The sequence below is a fragment of the Sander vitreus genome, chromosome 7 (assembly GCF_031162955.1).
Source record: "Sander vitreus isolate 19-12246 chromosome 7, sanVit1, whole genome shotgun sequence".
In the NCBI taxonomy this organism is placed as follows: Eukaryota; Metazoa; Chordata; class Actinopteri; order Perciformes; family Percidae; genus Sander; species Sander vitreus.
The window spans coordinates 12,385,688-12,409,544 of NC_135861.1; the positions used below are offsets into that span (position 1 = coordinate 12,385,688).

Here is a 23,857-nt window from a genome sequence, read left to right on the forward strand (position 1 = left end):
ACGGAGGCGGAGGCAAAGATATGAGATGACAGGTAGGGAGCAACGTACATACATACAGGCATCCGCACGGACAGCCCGCTACTCTACATGCCCTGTCAGGAAGGACCCTGAAGTGGGGAGATCAGAAAGAGAGCTGATGAACAGAATACACTCATCGTTTGGTTTGATGCACAATACGGGATTTATGATTTAGTGCAGTGATCCAGTGTTTCTTCCTATATTCTATTTATTCATATATTGGACAAAAACAATGTTATAAACAGAGTCAGCCTTGTAAACCTTGTCTTGTAAAATATATTTGCACTTTTAGATACATACACATAGAAACATTTTAACATTCTCACCATACTAGCATTTTATGATCACAAAGGGTTGTAGATTATTCTGTGATAAAATAGAATAGAAACAGATGCAGGTCACTTGATAGCCAATGCTCAACATCTGCTTAAATTATAAATACGAACTCTGCTGTCACCCTGATTCATATTTAACAAAGACAAAAAGTTAAAAAAAAAGGGAAAGGGAAGTTTGGGGTCCCCTGCTGGAGCTGCTACCCCCGCGACCCGACCCCGGATAAGCGGATGAAGATGGATGGATGGAAAAAGTACAACACATATTAAATATATATCCCAATGTAGGGAAATTAATTAGAATATAAAGAATATTTTCCAGTACTGTGTAGAGTGAGCAGATAAGTTCATGTCCTCAAATCAGAAATACAGGCAACTTTGACATTAAGAGGAGAATCAGAGGAGAGGCTGCTACTTGGTGCTATATTAGGTCATAATTATAGGAAGTAGGTTGTATGTATGGGTGTGTGCATTTGAGTTGACACAGCTGCTATCCTTATAAACTTATGGATGGATGTCTGTGTGTTTTTATGAATTAATTTTTATCCATACCTCAGACGAATTATGCATTCCTATTCACATTATGTAGGGTTGTGTAAATAAATGGTTGAGCACGTTTGTGTACATGTTTGGGTTTTCGAAGGTAGATTTATATGTTAATAACTGAGAAATGTTACGTTAGATGTGTGTTTCTCTCTACGCCTTGCATTTAGATGCATAATTCAGTGAATGTGTGTTTGGGTGGTGTGCATGTGTGACACAGTATGTATATGCATAGTGGGTGCATCTGTACTGCATACATGCATGCGTGTGCAAAGATATGTGTGTGTGATTTCATCAGTGTTTGGCCCTTTAAAAGGTTCCTGCGGGGCCGAGGGGGAAGAGAAGATAACGGGAGCAGACATTATTTGCTTCTGTCATGTCGGCTTAGCGTCAGGCCTCACACACTGTAGCCTAGTCAGACATGGACGCCAAGTGGATGTACCTGCACACATGCTCCGACCCGACGCACGCACGTACCCGACACATACTGACACACACATGCGGTTGTGTAGAGATGACCTACGTGCATACAGAGTCTGATATGCACATGCTGACACATTCTGCATAGAAAAAGTAACACACCTACACATTCTCACACCCACACAGTCACATACTGAACAGACACACTTCTTTACTTTCTAAAAGAAGTCTCATACTGAGGCAGGACTGGGTTTTACACGGTTTGGCCAGATCTTTTCTCAGGCAAAAGATTAATGGATGGCTTGGACAGGAAGAAGACATTATACTGCTTGGTTGTAGACTTGTGGTTTATGTTAATATTGTTTATGCACCTTTGTTTACATTAGAGGGTCTGTGTTTGTGCAGCCATGCATGTTTTTGCAACTTTGTGTATATATAAACGTGCATGCTCCTTGTATACTGCGACACTATGTAGATACACTCTGTGTGCATGCATCTTTGTATTAATGCATTCATCTTTATTTCACGTGTGTGTGTGTCTGTGTGTGTGTTGGGGGAGGAGGCAAGCACACAGGTTCCACAGTCAGTCAGGCAGCATCTCGTCAGGCAGGCCTCAGTCACGGCCCCCCAGGGGAAGGCTGCCTACTGTGGGCACGAGCCGTGATGATTGTCCCCGCTGGGGGATTGCACATGCACACTAGCATACACACATGCACACTCACACACAGACCCACACACATTGGCACACAGATTTGCATTTACCCCTGTATGTACAAAAATGCATGAAAATACACATACATGCCTCTAAAACTACAAACACACACACACACACACACACACACGCGCAGATCCTACATACATACATGGATCCACGTTAGAGAACAGCATGCACACACAATAGGGCTTTGGCACACGCGCACAAGAGCTGCAGATGTAAAATGGCCACACAAAGAAAAAACACTGAACATTCATGTGTGAATACACACGTGTTTGTGCACAGCCACCCTTGGAACAAACACACTTGTACACAAAATTCCTGCAAAGGTAATGATGCTTGTATTGCATGTACACTCAGGCACACATCTGCATAAACACAGCATACACAGATCGTGCCCCCTCTACAAACACACATGCATGCATAGACAGAGTTGAGAGTAATGCATTGTGGGATGAGGCTTAAAATAAGCATGACAGTTCCTGCCATGTTCTTGGTGGATCACACAACTGCATGTACTAAACGAGGGATACACACACACACACACACACACACACACACACACACACACACACACATTATTGTATTGTATTAACACAAATATTGTTTTTAGGGCTGTCAGTCGATTAAAAAATGTAATCTAATTAATTACATACTCTGTGATTAATTAATCGAAATTAATTGCATACATAATTAACGGTGCCTGAACCGATACTTTTTAAGAAAGTAAAAAAAGAAAAGAAAAAAAAAGGGTACTAAACAACAGTTGGTGACATTAAAGAACGGCTTGTTTATTGTTAAGGCCATATGATCAAAATGAAATGATTTAATAATAATGTATAACAATAATAATAACTAATTTCAGTAATAAATTGCTGTTGAACCATCAGATGGAAAAAGGACATTTACAATAACTTCAAATGCACCACGACGCTGTAGTTTACCAGTTTCATTGAACGCACCGTCTGTGTTGTTTCTCCGACGGCAGCTGCAGATTGTTACATACCGGTGTTGAATCCTCTACAGTAAAACACAGTCAAACTTTACACCGTTTAGCGTTAGCTGTCAGCATTTTAACCGTGTTTAATCCAGCTACTAGCTAGCGGTAGGCTAACGTTAGCTTCTGTCGAGTATGGTGTTAACTAGCGTCATGTGCAGCGGTGTTTGTGTTTCAGAGCATCAGAGAGACGTGCAGACATATCAGTGGCACCAGATTTCGGTAGCCAGGGTTGGCAGGAAGAGGATTTTTACAAGTAAATGTTCCAATTAATAATCCAGGCAGCGCATACTCGTCTCCCTCCTTCATTTTACAGTCCAGTGGTGGCTAGAATGGCTCTGGGTCAAACGTCAATATGGAATGGATTAATCTGCGTTATTTTTCTTAACGCGTTATTTGTTCTCAGATACATTAATCGAAATTAACGCGTTATTTTGACAGCCCTAATTGTTTTAGATTTAGATTAAGCTCTGCAGCTCATTGAACACAATTATTCATGCTTTTTTATCATTCAATTGTCCAGTCATTAACACCCACAGCAGGATAAATAAGATGTGTAATTTGTATAATGTAAAATCTATCAAATCTAAATTTAAACATTGAATAAAAGATAAAATAAAATACTGTAAGACCTTTAGCAATTACAAATGAGGCTGGTTTGACTTTTGGAGCACAGAAGTTCCTGAGGGCATAACTGAGGTCTGTCACAAGACAGACAACACTGCAACTGATTAAAGGTCATTGAGTACAACAGAAAATTCTGTTTATGTAAAATCACTCAATGCAGCCCAGCTTAATGCTCAAAATGAGTATTGGATATTCCTTTTCTCTCCAAAAACTCTACTCCTGGAATGATTTCATCTATTCCTATCAGGCTGTAACATCCCACAGTGGGCCTGTAGTGCAAATAAAAGTTATGGAGCCTTGGCTCAGCACAATGGAAAATGTTTGGGTTTGATCATGGGGATCAAGCACTAAAAACGGTCCTCGCTGCACTGTCTCTGAGCCTGGAACATGGTGTCCAGAAAGGAGAAAAGAAAACAGGTTTTTTTTCTGCTCAGAGGAAGATTGAAAGGTAGTAGGCAAGAGTCAAGAGGCAGAGCGGAGGTGTGAACGGGTAGAAGACAGCGATAAATCAAGTGAATCTGCTTGAGGTGAAAGAAATGGATGAGGGCAAAGTGGATGGAAAGGGAAAGACATTGTGAAGATAGAGGAAAAAAGAGAAGGAAAGGAACAACAAGATAATAGATTAACAATCTTAGGGTAGTGCAGACTGGAATTCAGGACTGTTTAAAGTCTTGTGCATTGTGCACAAGAAAATGTGCATTTTGGAAATTTCCAAAATCGTATGAAGTAATGATTGATGCATTAAACTTAGAGTAAAAGGGATTGGATGATCATAAGTAGTGCTGGAGGGACGTTTCCCACACTTAAGCACCCATGTGAACACTCAAATCAGTACCCAAAAATGCTCTGATTTATAATTAAATATGACAGAGCATAGTGTTTGGGAATTCTGCTGTCTATCATGCAGTTAAAATAAAAGCACAGTCTGCCTATGTCTATGGCTGCTCGACAAAAGCTACTGGTGCAATTTGTTTTGTAGTGACAACCTGATTTGCTGGATTTTTTTCCCATAATAAGCTGAAAGTTGAAAGCTGAGAGTCGGGTAAACGCAGACTGTCTGATTAATTTGATTTGTTGTGCAGCAGTGCAAAAACACTGTAGTTTCCATTGTTGCTACGCTTACATCAGTATATTTTATTACTGCTTATGCTAAAGTGCTTTCTGTTTGCTGACATTATACTCCCGTAGTTGGATTGTCTCCTGTGTAATATCCTGCCGCTCACAGGCAGTTGTCTTCTTGCACGTATATGCACTCAATGCACTGCTGCACCAATACACCATCAATTAAAAAGAAAGTACCACCACTGCCAGGTGCCATTTGTTTCAGCTGTCACCATAGCTGCCAGAGTGCCCGTTTACATTCATCGTTCTAAAGCTACCACTAGATGAACTTGAAAAACATGCACATAGTCAATGTGCCATAAACTGTGGAAACTTGAGTGAGCAGATTTGTGGAGCTTGTGTTAAGGGTGGATGCAGCCAAAACCTTCCGATTCACTAATTCATTAATGCAAACTAAGTAAGCCAGCTGTCCCCCCCCTGCTAGCTGAAACCTCTCCTTCGTGACTGAATTCAGTTCTCTGTAATCACAAAGAAACACATACAATAATCTCAGTGTCGATCAAATGTTTCTACAGGCATTTTACAATACAAGCAAAATGAATCAAGATAAATATTCTACAGTAACAAAGTGCATGTTATGTTATGACTATGGTCTGACTCAATTTGCTTTTCCCTTTACAACGTGCATTATACTGCACGCATAATGGGGAGTAATATGTGCTGTTTTAGTACACACACTGTGAACTTGCAGTCCAGGCAATGACATGGTCATACATTGACATTGTCTCAATTTGATGCAGAGGGATTTAAAATTCAAAGCCAGTTCCCTGGTTACATTCTGGTCAAAAAGGTCGTCAGTTGGACTGGGAATGGTTTCCCTCTCTCACTTTTCCTCTCCCTCCCTCCATCCTAAACACAGTTGACTTAAAAGGTCCAGCAGGAGCTAATAACAGACTGGAGTCACTCAGTCTTGGTTGAGTCAAGAATATGTAAATATGCCTTTCTCCTGTGGGCAACTTCCTGGTTGCTGGCAAGGGCAGGAGCCAATGAGAGGAGGAGGAAAGAAGTGTGGTCGGCATGGCAACACGGCCCGGCTGTCTGCACGGTTTTAACTCGGGTGTAAGATGCAAATGTTATTCCCCAAGAATAGCCTGCCATAAGCCTCTGCTCCCACTCTCTTCCCTTAACTTTACATCTCCTTCTGCAAAGTCTCTGCCTGGTTTACCATTGATCAAAGTGCACACAGTAATAATGTCCCAATTCTTCATTTTCATTACGATTTGTATTTATTTATGAGTTGTCCTATTTTTATTTAGCACAAGGATAGATGAAATATGGGCAAAGCAACAATTAAAAAAACTTCTGCTGCAGCCACAAGTACTAGCCTTTTCACTATAAGACGAGTGATTTCATCTGAATCTGCTGACCCTGTGCTGTCTTTATTCTGTGTGCCTCCCTTGTGTGCCATAACAACACAACCTCAAAATAGCCCATCTCTCTCTCTCTCTGTTAACGAATTAAGAGGAAAAATTGTAAGCAGAATAGAAAAGATATCGCTATTGCAAACTCTCCGCTGGTTTGCTATGAGATATGATTTCCATGAGTTTTGTCCTCAGATCTTTTGGTTCTTAGCTTTCTGTGGGAAGGCAGAGCTAATGCCTCCAACCACCAAAACGTGGCATGTACTGTATGGAGGCATAGGGAAATACCAGACCATATATCTATCCTCAGGAAGACAGGTGCACGTGTGCTTCAACCCAGTCTCACGGCAGTTCGTGTAAATGTCACATTATTTTTAATCTATTGATACGTGTTCATGGGCACGTTTTTCTTGTTTTTTACGTGTAAATGTCACGTTATTTTTACGTGTTCACGGGCACGTTTCATATGTTGGGAGGCAGCCGCAGGCGGGAGACGGCCTGGAGACTGCCGAAAAGGACGCCCCATATGCCGGGAAGCGGCCGCGAGATGGCCGGGAAGCGGCCGCGCGACAATAACGGGATGGCGGAAGTTGGGTTTAGGAAAAACCCTACGGGGAAAGGGCGCCTCACACGCCGGGAGACGGCCACGGGGGACGCGCGACAATAACGGGACGGTTGTGATTAGGAAGACTACGGGAAACAAAACGCCACACGCCGGACGCGATCCCCGCTCGCCCGGGTGAAAATCCTGTTGTGTGACAGATTTTCGGCTCTTTATACTACTCCCTACCATTTTCGTGCTGTGGCACATGCTTCCCATTGAAATACATTACTTCACATTTTCGTGCTGGCCACCACGTAAAAAAACAAGAAAAACGTGCCCTTGAACACGTATCAATAGATTAAAAATAACGTGACATTTACTTCCCTCGTGTGCTTCCCTCATTGATGATGAAGATGGTTTATTTAGGGATTCGCAAGAGAGGAAATCTAAGGGATAAAATGTTAAAGTGTCAGCACTTATTTCTAAATTTTCCCAAGATATTCAAGACAAAAAATAAAGTTAAATAAGTTAAACTACTACTAATATAAAAACATACTTGAATAATGAACATTATTTACTGACCTGAGGAACTTTCTTATCACTAATAGCTGGTCACTTTGCCCCAAAGATTAGCTTAGACCTACAGTATAAAAAAAGTGTTTTTTATATACTTACTCAGTCCAAATGAGGTTTGGGTAAAGAACATGGCCCTTTTTAGACTAAAAGATAGACGTTGAAATGATAACGGTGTCAGATTTTAGGGAATTTTTCAGTTGACACATATTTTCACCCTACATCATCATCCTTTTCAATCGTCACACAAGACAACACCTCACAAACAAAAACTACGTGCATCTGTATGTTTTGTAAAGACGAATATTATGAGTGAGTTGCAGTATTATTTCATCCATATTATAATTACAACATGACAATGCAGAAAGTTCAGGATTCAGGGATTATGCTAAACCTTGCACTAACCAAGGGACTGCATTCAGTGAATGTAAGCTTGTGTTCTGAATAGACATGAATGATTGTCTTTGAACAAATACCTCATTTGTTTTCTGCTCCTTTGTCTGCAGAAGACAGACGAATCTTCAGGCAGCACCACTGGATTTGTAAAAGAAAACTGGATGGGCTTTTAGTGGGGTGTTATTAAAAATGTCTGTTTTGACAACAGCTATTTCAAAATGGTTTGCTCTATTGTTTTATTTAAAAGCGTGTCAAAATGTGTTGCTTATTGGTTAACCAGTCACAAAACTCAGAGTAGATTGTGTCCGTTGTATTTGGTGGAAGAAAGCTGTAAAATTCCAAACTGACATTTCCCTCTGTACAATAATTCAGCCTTCTCTCTGTGACTGCAGGTGCCAAAAAGCTGGCCAACAAGGCAGCGCTGTGGTACGTCCCCTGCTCTCTGGCGAATGTCGAAAAGATCATGGATGTTCCGCCCATCAAGGTACATGGAAACTTGGTTGCTCTGACCTTCATGGACCGAAGTTTGGCATTTCACTTGTCAGCTTCTCTCTGTCTCTATCTGTGTGAAAAGTCCATTTCACTTGTCTTGTTTTTCTTAAAGCTTTAGTGCGTAACATTTTGATATTAATGAACATCCGTAACATTCCAGCATTGCTCAATGAGTTGCTACAAAGCTAATTAAGACTATCAGCTCCACACAACTCTCTCTGTATTTCTCAGTATGGCAATGTTCAGAAGATTGGGGCGTCCGGTGACTTTCCCGTGCAGAAACTCGAGTGAAGATAATTACCTCTTCTGAAGAGTCCATCATGTTTTTTTTAATCCTCTATGTCCTCCTTGGCTACTAGCAACTGCGTTGGGTGGGGGGGGGGGGGGGGGGGGGGGTGCGCGGTCATGGAAGGCTTGTATCATGTGGACATGCCAACAGTTTTATTGTCATTACTTTGAATTCCTCATGGGGGTGGCAGAAACTACGCACTATAGCTTTAAATGTCAATGTCATAAACTTTACCTGCATTACTCCACGCAGAGACAGGTTTTTGAGTGGGTGTGTCCACCTGTGCACATGTTTATACTGTATATGCTGTATCGGTAGTATGCCACTGCAGAAGAAGAGGAGCAGGGCAGAAAGCGCTACGAGGCTCAGAAGCTGGAGAGGCTGGAAACCAAAGCGAGGATTGACGAAGTGGTGCCACTTCCACCCAACCCAGGTAATATCCTACACTAAATGCCTCAAACCAAATCCTAACATGCAGTTAACATACTGTACAACAGAAGGTGTACATAATGTTCTTGCTCCCACGTGGATAGAAAGACGTTCAGCTGAAATTCACTTATGTCTGTTATGATTGATGCTAACATTGTCGTCAAAAGGGTCACTGTGATTTAACCTGCAACTTCTGTAACAGCTCCACTTAAATCAGAGGCACTGCACAGACCTATTTCAGCCTGAATTAATATCTTTTTTTTTTGTTCAATCAATGTGCAGGAATTTAAGTAGGTTTAGTGGTTGTAGGAACAGGAGAACATTCAGGTCCAAATAATACAGGACACCGTGTTCTGTGTCAATATTTCCATCGCTGTGCCTTTTGCAACTCAGTGCTGTTATAACGTACTGCAGCATGATGTCAAAAGCAAATATTTTCTTCAGTGTAAGACATTTTATTTTAGCTTGCTCTGATAATTGTTTAATATGTCTGAACAGTTGGTGTGGGCTGTCAGAAACAGTTATTTAGATTGATGTATAATTGCTAAATACTGAGGTAATATAATGTGAACAGGCTATAAAGTAGGTGAAGAATCCCTTGTGTGCTTTCAGTAATTAATGTACTATGGTGCACTGTTGCTACCCTGTCTTCCATTAAACATTACGATACATACTGTACATTGGACACTCGAGAAAGAACTTCTAATTTACAGTTAAGTTGATTAAAGGCACACATTTGCTCTGTAAATGATTTCAATCATCGTGATAGTAAGATTAATAACTAATTCTGTAAATTTGTCATGCTCACTCAACCGCAGATGATTCACCAAAAGGTATGTTAAATTGCTTTCGCAGACTGCATGTCAGCACAGTGACTTTGGCAGGGCAGCATACAAAAGCATGTAGTTTATGTCTGTGTTGGTTTGCTTGGACAAAATACAAACTAGCAAGTTTTTTCTTCTTTTTCACATTTCATTTGTTGTGTGTGTTTGTGTGTTTGCAGAACAACACACAGTTGGTTTCAGCCAGTCCAGCCTGATCCATTTGGTGGCCCCTTCTGACTGCACACTACACAACAACGTTCATGGTGGTGAGTCCAACTCCTTCTTTTAATTGCCAGATTGTAGGTTGAGCAGCTCATTAGTTTCAAGTTTCAAGTTATTTATCAGTCCCTCCAGAAAAACGCGATCACATTTTTTCAAATACGCCGCACTTTCGCCGCATAAATTGCCGATTTCTGCGCAAAATATGCGGGGCTTGCATGATTTCAAAATCCCTGCATTTTCGTTGCAAAAAAGTCACATATATGTTAGCATTTGAAAAATGTTGCGATTACTTCACACAAGAGCAGCCATTTTCCCCTGTTGCCATGGGAACGTTATGAAGTGACGTGATTACGTGACGTGAACATCATCGGAAAGCTGCAAACCCTGTGATTAAGCCGTGATGAAACCGCAGTTTTTGCAAGTTCCCGCAATTTTTGCAAGTTCCCACATAAAATTGCATAAATATCCCGCATATTTCATCGCATTTTCTAAGAAAACGTGCCGCATAATCAAGGATTTTTAAAAAACAAAATGAGAATGTAATACATAAGACATAAAATAGTGCAAGTTAAAATATAGGGATAAAATATAACAAGGTAGGATAAATGTTTGGAAGACAGTAATTGCAAATGAATAAGCTGAATGTAAACATGCATGTAGTATATGTATATGCATAATGAATATATATATATAGAACTTCCAATGTTAGGTGAACAGTTGACTTTCTGTCTTTATGCCAAAACGTTGCAGAGTCAGTTCCAGAGTCTGTCCGTAACATGTTGCTGAGGAAAATGAGGAATCCTCAATCGGCGGTTAAGCAATTATTTTGTAGTGTTGAACAACATTACACTGTTTAGTATTCAAGGCAGGGAAAGACCATCCACATCCTCAGTATGATATGGAAATGGGGACACCTACAGCGGAGAGCATGTAGTGAGATGTTGAAATACTCAGAGGGTGGGGCAGAAGGATATATATATATATATATATTTATATATATATATATATATATATATATATATACATACACATAGAAGTTGAGACAACAAAATATAGAATGCAATGAGTAAAGAAACAAGTAAGGAAGGAAAGAAGTGATCAAACATTTATCATTCACAGACTCATATCTACAGTATGCAGCACACGTTCATGTGTTTACAGTATCTACATTATTTATTACTTATGAATTTCAGACAAGGTTCCTTCCAGTTTTATAGCCTGTGGCATTAGACTATACCTTGGTACAGTGTGTACTGTGGCAACATAGCGGAGGCACAGAGGAAGAAATACTGTTGAATTTAATCCAAAGTGAAACGTCCTTGAGAAAGAATTGTGTGGCTTTTAGCACTTATGTTCTCCTAAGTGAATGGATGAGTGAATGATTGTTTGGTTCAGAAATGTCTCAACGTTTTTTGGGAGTGAGTGTGAATACTTGGGGTTGTAGTGAGTGTTCTATATTTGTGTGTATGTTTGCACTGTTGCATTTTTAAAATAAGTGCTTGGGTTGTTATATACATTGACAGCACTCTGTTGCAGTTATATGCATGGCTGTAATGGTGAAGACCAGAGGACGAAGCAGGAAAAAGACAACTAGAATAACAAAGTGGAAATAGAAGGTCTTTGTCACAGGGAGTTTTTGGTGCTGATGCCTTTTCCAATTCTGTGCTTTGCTGACAAGCTAGACGACTCAGAGGCTTAAGGTGCCCCTCTATGACTCATCTTTTGACTTTGTTAAATTTTCTGACTGGGCTATTCAATCATATTTAAGTAGAACAAATATTTTTATTATTTGGATGGTGCTTTCAAAAAAGGCGTTTGGGGCAGCGGTGGCCTAAAGGTTAGAGACGCAAGTTGTGACCGGGAGGCCGTCGGTTCAATCCCCAGACCGACAGGATCAAAATCTGGGTGGGGAAAGTGAAAGAGCAGCGCTTGTCCCTCCCTCATTACCACCACTGAGGTGCCCTTGAGCATGGCCCTTAACCTCCAACCGCCTCAGTGGCCAGCAGAGCAGACTATGGTTGTACTGGGCAGCTTCCAGGTATGAATGTATAACTGTGTGAATGTGATCAGGGTGTTCCTGAAAAAAGGAGGCTGTCTCTCAGTGAACCTTCCCTGAATAAATAAAGGTTAAATAAAAAAAGGCTCCTTGCTTGCAAAAAGTAAACATATTTCCTCTGCATTGGTTTACAAGAGCCCTTCAATTGAAACACTGTATGCACATCAGAATCCTTGATTAATATTTTCACTTTTTGCAAGCAAGAAGCTTCCTGTAGTCTTTTTGTTGTTTCTCCCCCCCACGCCCCTGGATTTGATCCAGATTCCTCAAAAAAAGAAGAAGTTTGAAAAGTCAAAGAAGAAACTAAGATTAAAAGCAAGATAAACAACTAATTAAATGAGTGTGTGTCTAGATTTGATGGTTTAGCCACCCGTAACCCAAAACCTGGTTTATCTGATGTCCTGAACAACATAAAAAAGCAAACCCTCGCTGGAAACCATTCTGGCTACATCTGTAACAAATGCAGCATTTTATCAGCACAGAACAGATGCTTTTTATCGGTCGAGGTATATTGTTTCTGGCAGGATATTCCTGCCTCATACTGCCATTTCTATTGAGGTCAGCTATGTAAAGAGGCCATCAGAGAGACACCAGATAGAACAAAACAGACAAGAGACGTTGACTGAGAAAAAGAGGCGATGAGAACAGGACAGGACAGCAGGATGGGAGGAGGAGGGAGCAGGGCGGGACAGATAAGTGTTGCTCGTGTCATGGTTGCCTTTTTAATTTGGCGAGCTCGCTGAGAAATCTGTCCAATTAAAAAACAAATGTGGAACAAGCATGCAGGTCATTTAGAATACACACACACACACAAACACACACACACACACACACACACACACACACACACACACACACACACACACACACACACCGCCCTCTCTCTGTATATGCCATTCCCTGTTGTTCGCTGCTGCTGCTTCCACTACACTTATTTTGTTTACATAACCGAGTCAGGTCAGGATGCTCAAGCTCACTTTCTGTCTTACTGTGTCTTACTCTGTCTTGCTCCCCCTACTCTCTATACTCTTATTGGAGAAAAGCAAACTGACTTCTACATGGCAACACCAGGCCATTCACCCCTTTTGTGGTGTGGAAAATAGCTTGAGCCTAAGGAGACATAAAGCACATGAACTTTCAGGAACAGACATGCATGTGTGTTCATATTGTAAACAGGCACTGTGGATGCATATGCAACTTGCAAACAATTCATAACTACTGCATTTTTCTTCATAAAACACCATCTGTTTGGGCGCCTGGGTATGTCCTATACAAATAAAGGCCTAAAATGAAAAAATAATAATAAAAAATAATCTAAAAAAAAAACACCATCTGTTTACGTCGTATTAAATATTCCAGTGTCGAATCCTGAGAGCAGATTGTAATAGCAGAGCCAAAATGTGTCATCCATCCAGCCAGAGATTTGACAATTACAGTATGTCACTGAAGCTAATGCGGGCTAATACAATTGTGTCAAAGTAATACCATCTATTTGGTCAGGAATGACTTGACATTGGCGTCACATTCCTCATTTATTTTACACCCTGTTAATCACAGAAAACCACATTTTTTCACTTACCTCTGGTGGTATGACACTGTGCAGATAGTTTGCCAAGGTTTTGGAGAAAGTTCATTGGAACAACTTTCTACTAAAGAAATAGTCCCTGTGAAAAATATTTACAGTGAGGTCTTTGGATGATCCAGACTTACTGAACATTTCTGGAATCACAATTTGATATTTTTAAATGTCATTTTTCAATGGTTTGAGCAGCACAATCAATTGATCTCATCCCCATGTGCTGCGGTGGCAGCAGAAGTTGAGGTACAGTTACAATTCTTAGGCTGAAGACCTTTGTTTTTTATGCTGCCTTTTTTTAAATAAGTGTTCATTTCTTATACTGCACTGTAACTTTTATTCTCGTATTTTATCTGATTTATATTTTTAACTGTTTTTAACTGCTCTTTAATGTTTTATGTAAGCACTTTCAATTGTCTTGTTGCTGAAATGTGCTATAGAAATAAAACTACCTTGCCTTGCCTTCAGTTATCTCACGAACTGCTGGTCACACAAAACCCAAACTAAATGCACAACTCGATACCACCAAGGTAAGGTAGAAGATATATGTTGTGGTGATTTGTTTTAATGTTTGAGGGAAATGAATTACATTTGTAAAGTCAACATTTATCATTGAATACAAAATGCACCTTGTGGAAGGTGCTTGGCAGTAGCAAAGGAGAATAGCCTTCTAACTGTGTTAAACACATTTCTAATAACTACCCCAAATGTTTTGCGATGCCAGATGTTGAGGGGTCAAGGCGACTGTACAGTTGCTCCTCAAATGGTCGACACCTAATGAAAGTAACCAACTTGCCGAACAAAAAGCATGGAAATTGTCTAAATGATGGAAAAGATCAGAGGATCAGAAACTTCAACTCGAATCCACCATGATGCCCATTAACTCATTGTTATCTTTCTCCATCTTTTTTGTTGTTGTTGTTGCTTAGTCTTTATCGTCTGCCCACCTCTCCTCATTATTTCATGCTCTCTCTTCCTTTCTCCCCGCTTGCTCTCCTTTTTCCTTCATGTTCTAAAGAAGCGTACCACCTGTTTCCATGGAAACAGCAGTTGATTGCCACAGGTGGACCACCACTGTAGTCTGATTAAAGCAAATAGTTTTTTTTCATCTGTGCACAAATAATCATTCACTAGTGTTTGTGTAGTGTGTGTGTGTTTTTTTTTTTTTAAGATTATTTTTTGGCCTTTTATTTTTTTTGACACGACAGCTAGGTGAGAAAGGGGAGAGAGAAGGGGAAGACATGCAGGAAATCGTCACAGGTCGGATTCGAACCCTAGACCTCTGCGTCGAGGCATAAACCTCTCAGTATATGTGCGCCTGCTCTACCAACTGAGCGCCCCGGCCACAGTTGTGTAGTGTGTTTGAATGTCACCAATTTATGTTTGCATTTTATCTCTATCTGTGTGCACACTTTGTTTCACATTGTGTGTGTGTGTGTGTGTGTGTGTGTGTGTGTGTGTGTGAGACAAAGTTGAGTCAGGGACTGCCTGAGCACAGGAACACATGCATCACTGTGGCTCTATATTATCTGGCCTCTGCCCTGATCTATGCTCTGCCTGAGACAGAGATATGTCTACTGGAGCTTGTGTGATCGACCTTTTGTGAGAAGTGTGTGTGTGTGTGTGTGTGTGTGTGTGTGTGTGTGGGGATTGCTTCCACTACCTCTACATCTAGCCTTCTCTCCTCCAAAACCAACATTGATTCAAAAATAAAATACAGAATCAGTTGCACTGGTGGAGCTTTGTCGAGACTCGGGAGAAGAGTCTTTAGATATTGGGACATCCAGAGCAATAGTATATTGAAATATAGATAGAGTACCTCATTAATCGCAAAGGGAAATTGCAAATTGCAAATTACAGCAGCCAAATCACACAGAATCACAAAACCAAAACAACATAAATACACAATATCCACAAATGTCAGCATGCTTGAAAAACAAACTATTGGCCACATTGCCACCACAATCATTAAACCTAACTTTTGTATTCATGAAAACAGCAAAATTTCAAAGTGGCTTGTTTGGTGCATATTTTTCCATGTAGCTCTCAGTCTCGGCCCCCCTTCGCTACCAGATGGGTCTGACCCATGAGTTTGCTGGGGGGCAGGGCAACTGCCCCCCTGGTGGCTAAAACGGGTAATTGCATTGTTTAAAAAATGAGTGGAATAATTATGTCTGGCATGACCAGATAGTTTGTAAATATTTTAAATAACACAAAACAGTGGTAAGTAATACATCTGATTTCATATACTGCTTTAGTAAAAAAAATATTACCTGGCTGACGATGGGAGCAGCAGGACACAAAAAACGAAAATTACTGTTGCACTATGTCTGGACATCTTGCCGTGCCAACTTTGCAATAAAGGTTTCCTAAATGCCATGTACATTTGATTTCAGCTTACTTATTGATTGCGGCTTTTGTGTAGATTAGGACTTTTATATGTTTCACTTTGTTTAAACGGCGAAGTGGATCTACTGATCGCTGTGGATTAGTTTGTTTTTTTCGTGTCATTGGATTACGGCAAAATACGGATCTTTTTTCTTAATGTGTCTTAACATTTTATGGTGTGATTGTGCTTCATTTCTGCATTTGGAGAGGCATCTCAACAGAGTGTAGGTCGAACACTGATTGTTCACTGTTACAGTTTAGTTGAATTTAAGTGTTGGGACATTCCGCCGCCGTCTGTCTATTGCGTTCCATGCAGGAAGCACAAACCAGTACATAAGGCATCAATAAGTTGTTGGGGAGGGTCATGCCTCTTTTACCAATCGTTTTGGAGGGTCATAGAAAATGTATTGCTGGTGAAGGGAGGGTCAAGTCTTTTTTGTCTGAAGATCCCAAAACTCCTCCGGTGGCACCTTAAATAAATAACGAACAGTCCCTAAGAGGATGTGGTCGGGTTCCTGCGTGGCAGTAATGTTAACAGGAGCTGTTTCTATAGTAACAGCTCATTAGGAGGCAGTTTGAGCCGTTTGATACTGTCCATGATTAAAGCACTTGTTGGGGAGGGGATGAGAAGGAGAGAAAGAGATGGGGAATTGTCAGTGGTGGGTAAAGGCAGAGGGCAAGAACAAATAAGAGTGGGAAGAAGTAGACATACAAAGATGGAAGGAGTAAGTTTAGGAAGTGGTGAGAGAATATGTGAGAGAGGCAGAGGTCACACATGCTTTGCTGTCAATATCTCTCGGTCTCACACTTTCACCAGTGGGTGCCCTGCATAGTGTGCTGAGCTGGTCCTAATTAAAAGGGCTTGAAGTTAGGCAACAGAGTTGATGGGCGACAAGAGCTGCCCGGAAGACCCCCTTCATTGTTCTCATGCCTGTTGCCGATGGCCAGCTTTGTGTACGAAGATTTGGGGAAATCGTCAGAAGGAATCTGATCACAGAGGTATTCTGGCCCGTGGCAAACTGGGCTGCACTAGGGACTTGGTTACTAATTGCCCTTTTTTCCCCATTTGGAGTGAGCTGTCTTTCCTCTTCACACACACCATCCCCCCACCCCCCGACTCTGCCTTTTGTGTTCCCACCCTACGGCAAAGGGAGAGTCATAGTGTGCCATGTCACCCTGTGAATGTGTAACGCCAGGCCCAGGGCTGTCTTGGCCTCACTTGTCCTCATTTGCAGTCTTACGTTGAGCCTCACTTTAACCTTTTACATTGACTGTACAAGGAGATAGCTTTTTGCATCAGTTGCATTAACAGTTCCACTTATGGAAGTGATTAATAAAGACAAGCATCTTTGGTACTCAAGGACAGCGCTGTCCTCCACTTGATTTGGCTTACCATTTTAGTTACAGTTTTTTAGTGCACCAGATAAATTAAATACCCAATACAATCTCATAATTCTTTTATGAAATGTACACAAACCAACGCTTTCTTTGGAGCTTTGGTAGAAATAAATTATGTGTCCTACATGATGCAATATGGCACATGCAACGTGGGGGAAGTATATAAGGATGCAAGGCAAGGTCAGAGGCAGACTGAACTAACGACAACAACGAGAGGAAGTTTTGAAAAGAAAATAATGCCATGATTTGGGACTTAAACCAAAGCTGAGATGCATGAAGATCTGTACACTAATCTAGAATTCAGACAACAATGCATCACATAAACAGCTTAATGAAATGAATTAGTTATATACTAATTCATTAATTAATATTCCTTTCTGAAATTAAGGAATGCTAATGAACCATTTTGGGGAATTGCTGAAGCTTTCCCCCACAATGTGACAATTGTATGGTAAGAAAAAATAAACAACTAAAATTCCAACAATTTAGATAATGAAGACCTTTATTAGTTAATGTGGGTAATTGCCTCTGAGCTATGCCAACAGAACTAACTCTAGCTATACAACAGTGTTTTCAACCAAACTCGCAGCTTTTAACTACTCATAGCTACTTTTAGGCCGTGGGAAGTCTCTAAGGGAGTGTGGTAAAGTGAAGAACATGAGCAAACTGGGGTAATTATCCCCCCATACCCACGAGCCTTGTTTTCACAAAGCATCTGGAGAGCTGCTAACACCAGGGAGCCAGGGAACAAGACCATGGGAGCCCATTCTCAGTCTTAAAGTCCTTTCCACAAATAACCAAGTCCTCCGTACATTCTGTTTATTCTTTTCTTACAAAGTTACAGAGTTTGTTTCATGTCACAAAATGATATTTGTGACTTTTCCAGTCTAGCCATTTATAGCACATTAGCATTCACTTCATAGCATGTGAGTGGGGCCTTCTCTCCATCCCTTATGAATCCTTTATTTACCCCGAATGACCTCCTAAAGATCATTTCATTCTGATAAGAGCCATAATTCTGTTACAGAGAAACAAAAAAATATAATCAAATTTTTACCATTCAATATTAGCAAATGGAATATCAGATGAGATGAAATCTAAAAAATGCAGGGTCACTTTGTTTCAGGATTAATATTATCAGAGCTTATCCTGCCTGTCTGCTGCTACCATAGCCATACCAAACAGTGATATTTGTGTAAAAAAGCCAACAGCGATATACTGTATTGTTTATGGCAGCTTATTTGGCTCAGTTATTGTATTCTGAATGTTACTTGTAGATTTTATTTGTAATTGTTCCTATTTTATTACTTTATATAAAATAAGACTAGACTGGTATGCACTTAATAGGAGCAGTAGTAAAATAGATTATTTATGGGAGAGGTTCCAGAGTTGAGGGAAGGTACTGGACCATGTCAGTCCCATGAGAAGGAGACGGTTAAATTTAACAGTAGCAATAGGGAAGCCAACTTTATTATAATGGTGTGCAAGACCATCAGTGCTAGACCGGCAGTAAGTTGGAATTCATGCCTCAGTAAACATTTACTTTTGGAGTTACCACTACAACATAAAAATGTAAGTACATATTCAAGACTAGATTAATGGTCTCAAAATGTATTTTAGTCCTCTTTAAACCACACAGCATTGATATTTCACCTTTAAATTTGACATGGAGAACTTGTTAGCAAACAGTTGCGTATTTACACATCCAACAGATACAGAGAAACATTATCATTCATTTGGAGTTGTGTGTCTGTCCACCAGGCGAATGTAAATCCAATATTAACTTTCTTTTAGCTCTGTTTTGGTATCCACCAACTCCTAAGGCAGCCAACGTCAACTGGCGGCCCGCGGGCCACATCCGGCCCGCCAAAGCGTTTAGTCTGGCCCGCAGAATAATCATGAATTCAGAAAATGTGAAGAGGAAAAAATGCGTTCTGTTATTTAGCATTTACAGCATTTACAGCAGGTAACATTACACAGGTAGAGCACAAACCCAGCCCCTGTATTTGCATCTCTATTCACATGCCGGGATTCTGTACAGCGATGCCCGTGCTCCACACACACAGCTGAGCCGAGATGTGTGTGCGGTAAAACATGCAGTACCTGACTGGGAACGATACAAAGAGGATTACCAATGGCAGATCAACTCACACTAGTCTCGTTACTGTAATTAGGCTACAATAAAACCTTTGTGAGTGAAAAGTCAATACTTATCAATGCACTCACCTGTGTAGACAGGCATAAACATGTAGAAAGCGATATTTCAATCTGCTCTGTCTGCTCAGTCCACTCTTGTCCACCGCACTGTTTTACGTGAACACAGCTCTACTCTGCAAATAGCGAATTTTTACAAACAAGCTAAAACAAAAGCTATCTGTTTGTAGTCTAACTGTTTATCTGAGTTTGCTGGGAATCTTGAAATGTGGACCAATTCTTATAAATTTAACTGCTGGCTGAACGAGCCATCCTCTCCGCTGGAGCGGTAAACCTATGGATGTATTATAAGACCACAACAGACGCATGTGGCCACTTAATATGCACGTGAATGACGCGATCATTATGTTCGCGTTCTTCATTGTTGATGATGATGCTGGTTGTATTATTTTGCAACAGCATCGTTTCATTGCCAATGGGGCATACGTGAGGAATGCATAGCCTGCTTATCAGTCCATTCATCATTCACCATTACCTGACAACAGCCATTTCTTTCTGCAAGCATTTTCCACCAATCAGGACGCTGCATACTACAACCATGTTTCCATAATCACAGACTTTAACCATCACTCCTCAGTGAACTGCCTCCTAGTCTGAGATCTTTTTCTAGTTAAAGAGCTAGTTATCATTATGGAGTTTCCATGTTTTTTAGGAGTTTGCTCACACTAATACATGTAAAAAAAAAAAAAACAAGAATAGGCGTATTAGGTATAAATTAATTTTATTTTCTTTATTTGTAAGTCCGGCCCCCGGAGTGTCTGCTTAGAAACATTCTGGCCCTTGGAAAAATGTAGTTGATGACCCCTGGTCTAAGGGAAATATCTGGCTCTTTGGATGCTAAATGTTCCACTATGTTCATCAGCTAGCTGCTAACTTTGTCTGTCTGCCGTGAGTGGGTTTTTATAATTTTTTCCTCTGAAAACAGCTGCCTGCTGTGGCTAAAAACAATGTTGATGAGAGCGATGAGAGTGAACCAAAACAGTAAAGTTAAGGGTCCAATGTCGTCTTCTTCCTCTTCTTCTTCTTCTTCTATTATCGCCGCTTTACAGTTTTTTGAATTCTTTTTTTATTGTTCAGTTTAGCGTTATTCTACAATCACATTCAATTTCATCATTTTGTCACGTCATGATCCATCTCCATTAAGTGTTACATGCTCAGACACGACCACTCAAGGCTTTGAGTAGCAGCAGCCTGCTTCGCCTTGTACCAAGGGGACATTTTAAATCTTAGGTGAGATCCCATCAATTTTCACAACATAGCGGAGATGGATTAAAAAATAAATAAATAAAAAAATCAAGATGGGTTTTGTGGGTTGCGAAAATGCTTCGCAACTGCCTTAAGGAAGGAAGTGATATATTACCTTGCCCACACACCATTTAAGCCTGACATGTTGTTGTCACCTTTCTGAACTGTGGCCACAGCATCAGCCTTTATCAGAGAGTGTTTTTAATGGTTCTACTTCCCCGATCAACGAAACACAACACTGGCATTCACACATAAATTAATCATTACAATACATCAGCCGTCATCGCGGTGTTACTTTCCCTTATAGATCCCCGATCAACAGGGTTTGAGTTAAAGATGATAGACCCTTTCATGTGATGGAGCAAAATATCTGTTAATTTCACAATGCCTGGCCCGAGTTTAACCACATACTGTAAAAACCGGGTCCTTTATTTACCTGAACTGCAGAAGGTACAAGGCTTTTATGTGAAGCAGGCTTTTGTTAGCGGCAGGCCTTTATTTCTAATTCCATCTGTTTGATAAGTTTAATTGTTTTAAATAAACTGTTTTAAATTAAAAGCTATAGTGGACAGAGATCATTCATTTTTTAAGAAACATTTGCAAAAATATCACCATATACAACAACAGCCAGAAGGGCGACAAAGCAATTTGGGTCAGAATGAATCTAACACCACCATTGTGTCAGTTTGAACCCTGTAAATGTACCGGGTACTACGGTATTGCTGTTAGATTACAATAATAGCATATAGTAGTAGGGTTGGGTACCGAAACCCAGTTCCACTATGGATCCGTTTCCTACGCAAAGGGTAGTATTCGGACCGGATTAGAACGCAAATTTCAGTTCCTCATTTCGGTTCCGACTGAAATATTTTCCCTCTGTCGCTCCGGACAGCGACAGACTCTTTTTTCTTTGGCGCATGTGCCCGCTCGCGGTGTGAAGCACGTGTCCGCGCTATTCTCGGACATGCACTCTACTGCCTCTGAAACTATATAAAAATATCACATTTTCTCTGTAGTCTACTGTTAGCTAGCTATCGTAAATGTAGGCTACTTTTAAAATGCCATATTTTCCCTTTGGGCTCACCAAAACGGACGTAAAGGCATATTATCCATTTACTGCACGTGATCGCTAGTAAACGTATTACACTTGCTCTGCTAGTCTATCGTTCAGGACAAGACCCTGTAGCCTGGTGGTGGGGGAGGCGGGACAGCCTCCCCAAATTGTCTGCCATTTCAAACTCCTACCTGTGTGTCCAGGCCTCTTGGACACCATCTGAGAGTTTTCTCCTGTGCAGGACATGCCATAACTCAGTTGAGGTGTAGTATCTTGCCAGAGAAGGCAAATATGGTCATTTTTCTGCAAAAGAACTGCTGAAGTTTGAAGCTGGTTGGCATACCAACTCAACATTTATTTTGTTGTTACTTGTTACTAGTGTAACTGTTATTTGTTAAATTATTGAAGTTATGTGTTAGGTGACTTAGGTTTACTTGTTATATATTTAAGTACTTTAAAACATTAATATATTGTTAAATTTAAATAATTTTCAATTTAAAAAAAAACTCCATAAAAGAGCCTTTTTTTTATGTCATTTTTCAGTTTTTCAAGAATCGGTTTAGGAATCGGAATCGTTTTAAAAGTACCGGTTCGGCTGATGAACGTTACAGACGGTAGCTATTTGTTTCTAGCTCCAGGCTAACCTTTTTCCTCCCACCTCCAGCTAGCTGTGCTCTGCTCTTGTCGGCTAATCTTGTCAGCTCATCCTTCTGTTTCTTCCAGTTTTGGATTCTCCTGGGGTCAATGTCGAAATGTCTCGCAGCTTTTTCACCCGAGTTTTCCTCCGCATACTTTAAAACTCTTATCGTGTTGTTGTTGAAAAGTCCGAAATAGCACCAGAGCCCGTCATTCTCTGCTAGCACTAAATGAGACCCGTGTTACATCCAATATAGCTACTGCCATATTGGCACCTGTACGTTACTACAAACTACACTTGGCTGAGTTACACATACAGCTGCATTGACTAAAATACCGGTAGGACAATAATACTTTACATGAGTACCATAATCCAGAAAAACAAAGTGTGGAAAAAAGCAGAAAAAGTAAACCTTTGTACTGTACATATCAGTATTAGCGCCAAAAATTAAATGGAAGTGATGCAATTTGGGATGAAAGGATGTCAAAGTAAAGGCATGTTCAATTCTTAATCAACTCAGCAGGCCCACTTTTACAGTGAATGCTGCATTTAGGAGCAAGCAGCACATTCTGTTTGTACTCCCACACGTTTGGCTGTCATACAGTGCAGATGGTTGAAGCCTTTTGGAGCCAAACCAGCCATCAGCAAGCATTTTCTGAGGCCTGAGAGATACAAAACGCAACTCAGAGGGGACGATTGGGGCAACAGGAGTGTGTAGTGAAGTGTAGTGGTCTGAATATCTTAAAATGAGCATACGTTAGAAACATATGCCACCCTCCTCCTCTAACCCACCCACTCCATACAAGATGTGAGAAATCCACAAACAACTGTTTCCTTCACAAATGACACCAGCTGACATGGCCGTATGTGTGGCACACAGAGAAATGCAGATGTAGATTTGTGTGAATACCTCTGTGTCCACTTTGTGAGGGAAACAATGGCTTTCAAGCTGTAATCTGTAAATTGGAGTTCCTGCTTAAAGTGCTTTCTTGCTCTTCAAATCATTTCCAAGCTTTTAGTGCGGGAATTGGCACAAGTGCTCTGTAAACATTTTAAGGATGAATTATTTGATGTGATATCACATCTTAAAAGTGATACTTCACCCAAAATGTATCATTTTAGTGTCAAATACTCACCTCCTGTCAGTTTGAAAGGTGGCTGGTAAGTGTTTCTAGTAATAAGTGTTCATGGCAGAGTATAAATTATCAAACAACCGTCAGATCTAGAGCACACGGTCATAAATAAAGCTTTTAATAACTTGCAGCATGTGTGATGTCAACAATCAGTACGTTTTCTTCAGATGAAGGCGATGTGTTGAGGCACTGGTTCAGTCCCCCTTCTCAGACCTCTGCTGGGGCATAATCTAGTTCAACGCTCATTGTACA

The 23,857-nt window shown here is 40.5% G+C and overlaps 1 protein-coding gene across 4 annotated transcripts in view; it reads left to right on the plus strand.

Annotated features, from left to right (window-relative positions):
- Nucleotides 1-23,857, plus strand: part of acot7 (acyl-CoA thioesterase 7) — a 71,297-nt gene that overhangs the window by 15,715 nt on the left and 31,725 nt on the right. For 2 of the 4 annotated variants that reach the window (XM_078254666.1, XM_078254663.1), the window contains exons 4-7: nucleotides 8,041-8,132; nucleotides 8,748-8,862; nucleotides 9,677-9,691; nucleotides 9,862-9,948. In XM_078254666.1, coding sequence (XP_078110792.1) covers nucleotides 8,041-8,132; nucleotides 8,748-8,862; nucleotides 9,677-9,691; nucleotides 9,862-9,948 — 309 coding nt within the window. The remainder of the gene's footprint in view (nucleotides 1-8,040; nucleotides 8,133-8,747; nucleotides 8,863-9,676; nucleotides 9,692-9,861; nucleotides 9,949-23,857) is intronic. The other 2 variants (XM_078254667.1, XM_078254665.1) reach the window with 1 other exon arrangement.